Raw genomic sequence first — 9,921 nt, 5'->3', positions numbered from 1 at the left:
CCATCATAAGGTCAGAAGTGGGGATGTTCGCTGATGATTGCACAATGTTCAGCACCTTTCACGACTCCTCAGATACTGAAGCAGTCCCTGCCTCCCAACCCACCCCTGGGAGCCAAGAGGCTCCCCCCCACACTCCACCCCAAACTTCCACCCTAGCCTCACCAGGGCACAACCGATCTCCCTGGTGAGGCATGCCCAACTTACCTGCAGTCCTGGCTCCATGTCGTCGGCTGGGCTGCAGTCCCAGAAGTGGCCACCGCTCCCAGTGGCACTTCTGGGATTATGAGCTGCTGGCCCGATGATTGACCGGCAGCTCAATGAGGCGGGACTTCCTCCTTCAAGCGGGTGGAAGTCCCACCTTGGGACAACTAAAGCCCGGGGACCTGTAAAGTCTGGGACAGATCCCCAGGCTAGGCAGAAGCGGGTTCGCCCCCGACATTTACGTCGGTGTCGGAGTCCCATCCGCCTAAGGTAAAATTCCAGCCATTATCTTTTCATATGTTTCATTGCTGTTTGTGGGAGCTTGCTGTGCACCAACTGATGGTCACATTTCCTACATTACAATAATGACTATACTTCAGAAGTACTTCCTTGGCTGTAATGTGCTTTAGGACATCCTGAGATTGGGAAAGGTACTACAGAATCTTTTGCTATTTTTTCATGGGGTGTCTTCTGAGGGGAGCTCCAAACTTGGGGAGGATGGAGGATTGCAGTCCTGGGGGAGACTGGTGAGGGGTTTGGGGGTCAAGCACTCCTGGTCCTCTTGGCCCACAAGCAGTGCTGGAAAGACATTCCTGGATTCCTGAGGCTGGCAAGAATTGCAGCTGGAAGACAGGTTAAACTTGAGGCAAGCAGCCTCAATACTTAAGTGAGAGTCCCACTTCTGTTAAACCTGGAAGTGGGAGTGATTGAGATTTTAAATAACTTCACCTTTTAAGTGACCAAAACGCACCTGTTTTGGGGAGTTAAAATTCCCCTCCAAGAGTCTGAAAGGAGGAAAGGCCCTTTCAATCCATGCCCCCTGCTCCCAACCCAGGGCCCCAGGTGACACACTTTATTCCCCCCTGCCCCTCACAACTCCTGTTCCCAACACAGGTTAACCCCTATGTTCAACTGATCAGAACCTCCTATGCTTTAGAATAAAAGAGAAAGGAACCTCACATTCATAAAGTATAAAAAAATTATTTATTCAAGACATGGCCTGTAACTTTGACAAACAGTGACTGAGTACAAGGGATTTCATGAGCTGCAGGGTCACCCGAGATGGTCTTCATCATTACAATGCCTGTGCAGAAAGAAATCAGCACACAGCTCAAGCTGTCCTTTCTGTGAGCGGCTCTCTGGGGACAGAGGGCAGAGTGGAGGGGGAGGGGTGGGCGTAGGATAACAGCATGGGAACGGCTAAACATAAAATCAAGGTCCATCTTCTTCGCCTTCTATCATCCTGGGAGTCACAGATTGAAAATGCTGGATTGGGGGAGGGTAATACAAGGGGCATTCCTATGGGAATGCTTCAAACTGCATTCTCGGTATGGGATTGTCTTGTTTTATCGTTTGCTGTCACTGGGATCCAGCGGGATCTGAGCAGTGTTTCTGCAGTTTTCAATCAAGCTGCGAGATGGAGCCCCCTGTGATTTGTGGAGCCTGGCCTGGGCTGGGAGAGTGTGTCCCATGACTGAGACCCAGGCCCAGGAAGCACTGTGTGTTGGCACATCAGTGCTGTGCTGTTCACATCAACACTCTGGCCTGGAGTGTTCCTTTAAGAAATAGCAGTGTAACATCCCAGACACTTAATTTATAGTACATTACTGCTATAAGGAAACCACCTCATATACCAATTTCTCTAGTCATGCTCATCTTTTCCGGGTGGAGAAAAAGAGCGGAGAACCTGCCATTGGGCAGAATGCCACCACAGCACGGCAGCGAGATCAGGTTCTGCTGAAGAAGGATTAACTTGTAAAGTTGTAGAATGGTAATTAGGACATTTAGCTCAGACATCATCCAAAACAGGCATCAGGATTGCGAGTCTCACATATCACACTGTTTTGGAGGCAACAAAAGTTTGGAAAGACAAACTTCTGACACTGAAGCACTCACTCAGTAGTGGAGTCTCACTCTGAATTATGAACTCAAGTCTGTTGGGTGGGACTTGAACCCATGACTTTCTAACTGAGAGACAAGAGTACTACCCACTGAACTGACTATTGCAGTGTCAGTATTGGCTCAGTGATCAGTGCCCTTGCCTCTGAGTTAGAAGGTTGGAGTTCAAGTCTCACTGCAGAGACTTGAATGCAGAATCTAGGCTAACCATCCAGTGCAGTACTGAAGGAGTGCTGCACTGTTGGAGAGGTCATCTTTTGGCTGAGATGTTAAACTGAGGCCCTGTCTGCCTTCTCAGGTGGATGTAAAAGATCCCATGGCACTAATCTGCGGGACTTTCCCCAGAGTCCTGCTCAATATTTATCCCTCAACTAATATCACTGTAACAGATCGGCCGGAATTTTATGCCACCCCAGCGAGCCAGATGGTGGAGTGGGGGCAGCGTAAAATTGAGCAAGAGGCTCCAGGAGGCCTTCCCGACCTGTTTCTGCTTCCAGCCAACTTTACGGCAGTCGTTGGCGGGGGGGTGGGGGGGTGCAAAAAACAGGCCTATCATCCCAGGCCAATCAAGGCCCTTAAGTGGCCACTCCCACCTCCACAGATATTTTACCCATGGCAAGCGGGCGTGCTGGGGACGTTAAAGGCCACCCAGAGACAGCTGCTGACCTTTCTGCGCCCCGGGGGTGCCATGATAATCGGGCAGGGGTGCCTGATTGAGGGCCACCCCCGCCTGCCAACCCACCCCTAGGACCCAAAATGACCCCCTCCCCACAAACAATCACCCTAGCCTCACCAGGGCACGTCTGGTCTGGCCATGCCAAACTTACCTGCAGTCCTGGCTCCATGTTGTCGGCTGGGCTGCAGTCCCAGAAGTGGCCACCACTCCCGGTGGCACTATTGGGACTAAGACCTGCCGGCCCGTTGATTGACCGGCAGCTCAATGAGACGGGTCTTCCTCCTTCAAGCGGGTGGAAGTCCCACCTCGGGACAATTAAAGCCTGGGGACCCGTAAAATGCGAGACAGATCTGTTGGCTAGGCAGAAGCAGGTTCGTCACCGACTTTTACGTTGGTGGCAGAGTCCCGTCTGCCTAAGGTAAAATTCCAGCCATTATATTTCCATTTGCCTCATTGCTGTTTGTGGGAGCTTGCTGTGTACCAACTGATGGTCACATTACCTACATTACAATAATGACTATACTTCAGAAGTACTTCATTGGCTGTAATGTGCTTTGGGACATCCTGAGATTGGGAAAGGTGCTACAGAATATTTTTCTATTCATTCACGGGGTGTTGGCATTGTTGGCAAGGCCAGCATTTATTGCCCATCCCTAATTGCCCTTCAGAAGGTGGTGGGCTGCCTTCTTGAATGCAACTGAGTGGCTTATTACAGAGGGCAGTTAAGAGTCACCCACATTGCTGTTCGTCTGGAGTGACATGTAGGCCAGACCAGGTAAGGACAGCAGATTTCCTTCCCTAAAGGACATTAGTGAACCAGATGGATTTTCACACCAAAACAATAGTTTCATGGTCACCACCACTGTGACTAGCTTTTTATTAATTTAATTAACTGAATTTAAATTCACCAAGTGCTATAGTAGAATTTGAACTCATGTCACCAAGTCATTATGCCAGGCCTCTGGATTATAAGCCCATTAACATAACCAATATACTACCTTAATATGTTCACGGCTGGTTCAGTCCTGGTTCTGTATGAGATTTTCACCCACGGGCTGTGTGACCAACTAACCTTGTGCTCCCTGGGGTTTCATGAGAAGGATTACAAACAGGGCACATCTCACAAACAGAGCATTAAAGCCCCCAAACCCAATGAGGAAGAACAGCTGGACCTTTAACCAGCCCAGAATCAGACCCAGGCGGAACTGCTGAGTGAGGCTGTGTCTACGTGTGATGTTCATATGGGTGGTCAGCCTTTTTAAAGAAATGTTGGGAAACTGGGTTTTAACCAGTTGGGCTACCTTCCTCAGAACACTGGGTGTCTGTCTCTCATGTCCAAGAATAAGAACTGATGGCAATGGTCCAGTTTCTTAACATTGCCTTTCATTAAAGGGCTGAGACACATTTGGACAATGGTCCCCTTTGTGTTAAATGTCCTTCAACCATCTGGTTTGGGGATTGGGTCAGTGTTTGAGATTGGAAAGGCAGAGCCCAGGACCTACTGTGAATGGAAGGACTCAAGCTGTCCATTGCTGGAGGCCCCGCAGCTCCCTGACACCGTGACACTTTACTAGAGCTACCGGCAATGGGTGGCATCGCCTGCTGCACCTTCTAAGTTAAAGTTTTACGATGGATGCCAAGGGCCATAGCCAGCTGGTCATTCATGGTTCAAACCGTGCACAACACATCGAAATTAGAATCCCAGTGAAGGTTCTGTTTGAAACATTGCAATCAGTGCCCCAGGCTCTGCACACACACACACACACACACACACACACACACACACACACACACACACACACAACAAACACACGCACACACGCATGCACACACACGCACGCGCACACACACGCGCACACACACGCGCACACACACGCGCACACACACGCGCACACACACGCGCACACACACGCGCACACACACGCACGCACACGCACGCACACACAAGCACAACAAACACACGCACACACGCACGCACACACACGCACAAAACACACACATGCACGCACGCACACACACGCACACACGCACACACACACACACACACACATGCTGTACCAGCCAGAATCATCTCCAACTGGCAGAAGCTGAGGGCACCTCTTTCACCTGTTCCTCTACAGTGGTCACGGTGGGAGGGGTCTTGGGAGGAGAGGTGACCAAGGCTCCACAGAGGGGAGATGGTGAGCAACAGACTGGAGAGACATCAAGAACAAAAAACCCAAGAAATGGAAATCTAATCATTTGATGTAACAGCACCAGGTGGGAGTCTGTAGCAGACCAGGATCCTGGTTGGGCTTTGAGATGATCGACCTCTTCCATTTATGAATGGGATTGAGGGATACGGTGAGAGGGTGGGTGAGATTGAGGGATAGGGTGAGAGGGTGGGTGGGATTGAGGGAATTGGTGAGAGGGTGGGTAGGTGGAATTGAGGGATATGTGAGGAGATGGGTGAGATTGAGGGATATGGTGAGGAGGTGGGTGGGATTGAGGGATATGGTGAGGAGGTGGGTAGGCAGATTTGAGGGATCTGGTGAGAAGGTGGGTGGGTGGGATTGAGGGATATGGTGAGGAGGTGGGGAGGTAGGTTTGAGAGATATGGTGAGGAGGTAGATTTGAGGGATATGGTGAGGAGGTGGGTGGATGGGATTGAGAGATCTGGTGAGAAGGTAGGTAGGTAGGTTTGAGAGATATGGTGAGAAGGTAGGTAGGTAGATTTGAGGGATATGGTGAGGAGGTAGGTAGGTAGATTTGAGGGATATGGTGAGGAGGTAGGTTTGAGGGATATGGTGAGAATGTGGGTGGGTGGGATTGAGGGATATGGTGAGGAGGTGGGGAGGTAGGTTTGAGGGATATGGTGAGGAGGTGGAGAGTTAGATTTGAGGGATATGGTGAGAAGGTGGGTGGATCGGATTGAGGGATATGGTGAGGAGGTGGGTGGGTGGGATTGAGGGATATGGTGAGGAGGTGGGGAGGCAGGTTTGAGAGATATGGTGAGGAGGTGGAGAGTTAGATTTGAGGGATATGGTGAGAAGGTGGGTGGATCGGATTGAGGGATATGGTGAGGAGGTGGGTGGGTGGGATTGAGGGATATGGTGAGGAGGTGGGTGGGTGGGATTGAGGGATATGGTGAGGAGGTGGGTGGGTGGAATGGAGGGATATGGTGAGGAGGTGGGTGGATCGGATTGAGGGATATGGTGAGGAGGTGGGTGGGTGGGATTGAGGGATATGGTGAGGAGGTGGGGAGGTAGATTTGAGGGATATGGTGAGAATGTGGGTGGGTGGGATTGAGGGATATGGTGAGGAGGTGGGGAGGCAGGTTTGAGAGATATGGAACTGAGTTTTGTCGAGTGCCCTTGGTTGCACGAATTGTCATTAAATCTGCTTTGAATGCTGCCTCAGGACTCCTGCTATTGAAATCAGGAGCCTGAGCATTGCCCAGTACTGGAACTGTGCTGAATCCTGGGTTAATTTTCAAACATGAGGACTAAGTTGGCAGTAGGAGTAAGAGGCTGAGGTACATGGGAGTGGAGTGAGGGGTAAGTGGGGTCAGAATGAGGGGCTGGGGTAAGTGGAGGTGGAGCAAGAGGTAAGTGGGGTGGGAGTGAGGGATTTTGTTACGGGATCTCTTGCAGTTAGTATGAGGCACTGTGTGAAGGGTTACAATCCTCCAGTCTGATTGAGGAGTGCCACTACTGAGGCTGGGGTTAGTCAACTATGGAGATTCCAGCCCAGGGATTGCTCCACAGACTACAACACCGAGTTATTCTTCACTGAGTGGGAGGACAAAACTAAGACCAGGACTCCTGCCACAACCACCAGGATGCAGATGACGATGAGGACTGCCCAGGGACCGAGCATCTGTACTTTCCAGGAAGAAGGATCTTCAGCTGGTATCATGTTGGTAAGATTGAGCATGTAACCAAGAGCCCACCCAATGTTGGTGTCCGCAACCTGAAAAAGGGCAAAATGAGAAGGGTGGTCAGAGGCTGAACAGGGCAGTGAGGGCAGCAAATCAGAGTGAGGGGGTAGGGCTGAGAGAGGGTCAGAAAGACAGAAACAGATAGACACAGCGAGAGACAGAGAGAGAGAGAGAGACAAAGTCAGGGTGACAGCAAGACAAAAAGATAGAGACAGGGTGAAATAGGAAAAGTGTAAGAGATTGAGAGACTGAGAGAGAAGCTCAGTGAGCAAGAGAGTGTGAGAGGCAGTAGGGAAAGACAGACAGAAATAGGTACTCAAAAAGAGAGGGAGACAGTGAGACACAACATGGGAGAACCAGACAGAATGAGAGAGACAGACAGATGGAGAAAGATAAAGAAAGGCAGAGGAGCAGGGAGAGGAAGAAAGGAGAAAGGATAGAGGAAGACATGAACATAATCAATGTAAAAAGACACAGAGATTCAGTTAGGCAGAGAGCGAGATTGACACAAACGGAGAGAGAGAGGGAATCAAGAGACCGAACAGGCCAGCAGCAGTGATGTCAGAGGTCAGACTCAAACCTTTTTCTGGAATACGATATTTTTAAATGTTTGTTTGTTGAACTTGTACCCTCTGGTTGTCAGGGTGTAGATGTAGTAGGAACTTGTGCAATAATCCACCAGTCTGCTCTCTCTCTCAGATGGTGCTTTCTCCTTCAGCTACGTCGATAGAAAGGAACACAGTTAGAATCATCCCTGTACCAAAACAACTGACCATTTTAAAGGAGCAGACATAGCAATCAGTCTATGCTGATCTCCCAATCCTTCTCTCACCCGAACCCCCTCTCTCACCCAATCCTCCTCTCTCTCCCCCAATTCCTCCTCTCTCTCCCCCCATACCTCTCTCTCTCTCCCAAACCCCCTCTCTCTCCCCCAATCCACCTCTCTCTCCCCCCATACCTCTCTCTCCCAATCCTCCTCTCTCTCTCCCAAACACCCCTCTCTCCCCCAATCCTCCTCTCTCTCCCCCAATTCCTCCTCTCTCTCCCAAACACCCCTCTCTCACCCAATCCTCCTCTCTCTCTCCCAAACAGCCCTCTCTCCCCCAATCCTCCTCTCTCTCTCCCAAACACCCCTCTCTCGCCCAATCCTCCTCTCTCTCTCCCAAACACTCCTCTCTCCCTCCCAAACACCCCTCTCTCCCCCAATCCTCCTCTCTCTCCCCCAATTCCTCCTCTCTCTCCCCCTATCCTCCTCTCTCTCCCCCAATTCCTCCTCTCTCTCCCCCTATACCTCTCTCTCCCAATCCTCCTCTCTCTCTCCCAAACACCCCTCTCTCCCCCAATCCTCCTCTCTCTCTCCCAAACACCCCTCTCTCGCCCAATCTTCCTCTCTCTCTCCCAAACACCCCTCTCTCCCCCAATCCTCCTCTCTCTCTCCCAAACACCCCTCTCTCGCCCAATCCTCCTCTCTCTCTCCCAAACACCCCTCTCTCCCCCAATCCTCCTCTCTCTCTCCCAAACACCCCTCTCTCGCCCAATCCTCCTCTCTCTCTCCCAAACACCCCTCTCTCCCCCAATCCTCCTCTCTCTCCCCCAATTCCTCCTCTCTCTCCCCCCCATACCTCTCTCTCCCAATCCTCCTCTCTCTCCCAATCCTCCTCTCTCTCCCAAACCCCCTCTCTCTCCCCCAATCCTCCTCTCTCTCCCCCAATTCCTCCTCTCTCTCCCCCCATACCTCTCCCTCCCAATCCTCCTCTCTCTCTCTCCCAAACCCCCTCTCTCTCCCCCAATCCTCCTCTCTCTCCCCCCATACCTCTCTCTACCAATCCTCCTCTCTCTCTCCCAAACACCCCTCTCTCCCCCAATCCTCCTCTCTCTCCCCCAGTTCCTCCTCTCTCTCCCCCTATACCTCTCTCTCCCAATCCTCCTCTCCCTCTCTTCCAAACCCCCCTCTCTCCCCAATAACACCCTTTCTTTCTCTCCCAAACGCCCTCTGTCTCCCCCAATCCTCCTCTCTCTCCCCCAATTCCTCCTCTCTCCCCCCATACCTCTCTCTCTCTCTCCCCCAATCCTCCTCTCTCTCTCTCCCCCAATTCCTCCTCTCTCTCCACCCATATCTCTCTCTCCCAATCCTCCTCTCTCTCCCAAACCCTCTCTCTCTCCCAATTGTTTTCTCTCTTAATCTACCCCACTCTCCGGATCACCCTCTCTCTCCTGAAACTTCTCTCTCTCCCAAAACTCTTGTGTTCAAGAGAAAGAAAGGCTTCGGGAGAGAGAGGGATTGGGAGGGGGCTTTGTGGGACACAGGGAACAATCCCAGCCCCGGAGCAGATAGATCTGAGACACACCTGATATTAAGCCTCAAGCTTCGTTTTCATGAGGTCAGTGAACAGCGGGCACCTGCTGAGCCTCCCCAGGCAGCTCACTGGCAACGGCCCTAGGATAAGGTCCTGGGAGAGGTTTGGTGGCAGGGGAGATGTGATTTGGAGAGGGAGGGTGTGATCGAGAGAAACAGACAGTTGGAGAAGAGAGAGGGGTGATTGGGAGAGAGAGAAGGGTGTGATTGGGAGAGAAAGAGGGATTGAGAGAGAGAGACAGAGAAGGGCTCAGGAGAGAGAGTGATCTGGAGAGTGGGGTTGATCAGAAAGGCAAGCGACTGAGAAAGAGAGGGGATTTGGGGATTGGGAAAGAGGGATGCTCAGGAGAGAAGGACTGGGAGAGGGTGGTTTGAGAGAGGGGGATTGGGGGAGAGAAGGGATTGGGCAAGAGAAAGGGGGTTTGGGAAAGAGAGGAATTGGGAGAGAGGGAGGGATTGGGGAGCGAGAGAAGGATTTGGCAAGAGAAAGGGGCTTTGGGAGAGAGAGGGATTGAGAGAGAAAGGGGCTTTGGGAGAGAGAGGGATTGAGAGAGAGAGGGGGATAGGGGAGAGAGGGGGTGTATGGGAGAGAGAGGGATTGGGGAATGAGAGAGGGGTTGGGGAGAGAGAGGGATTGGGAGAGAGAGGGTGTTTGGGAGAGAGAGATTTTGGGGAGAGAGAGGGATTGAGGAGAGAGAGGGGGATAGGGGAGAGAAGGGATTGGGCAAGAGAAAGGGGGTTTGGGAAAGAGAGGAATTGGGAGAGAGGGAGGGATTGGGGAGCGAGAGAAGGATTTGGCAAGAGAAAGGGGCTTTGGGAGAGAGAGGGATTGAGAGAGAGAGGGGGATAGGGGAGAGAGGGGGTGTATGG

General features: G+C 51.6%; 1 protein-coding gene across 1 annotated transcript in view; it reads right to left on the bottom strand.

The window, feature by feature from the left end:
* Positions 1 to 1,166: 1,166 nt before the first annotated feature.
* LOC137363990 (ectonucleoside triphosphate diphosphohydrolase 2-like) overlaps positions 1,167 to 9,921 on the bottom strand; it is a 113,073-nt gene continuing 104,318 nt past the window's right edge. The window contains exons 8-9 of the mRNA XM_068027486.1: positions 7,276 to 7,413; positions 1,167 to 6,727 (exon numbers count right to left, since the gene is read on the bottom strand). Of these exons, the coding sequence (XP_067883587.1) occupies positions 6,524 to 6,727; positions 7,276 to 7,413 (342 nt within the window). The 3' untranslated portion in view covers positions 1,167 to 6,523. The remainder of the gene's footprint in view (positions 6,728 to 7,275; positions 7,414 to 9,921) is intronic.

Source organism: Heterodontus francisci, unplaced genomic scaffold (genome assembly GCF_036365525.1).
Source record: "Heterodontus francisci isolate sHetFra1 unplaced genomic scaffold, sHetFra1.hap1 HAP1_SCAFFOLD_674, whole genome shotgun sequence".
Classification (NCBI taxonomy): Eukaryota; Metazoa; Chordata; class Chondrichthyes; order Heterodontiformes; family Heterodontidae; genus Heterodontus; species Heterodontus francisci.
Note: the sequence above shows the minus strand (reverse complement) of the source record. Positions and strands in the feature narration are given on the sequence as shown.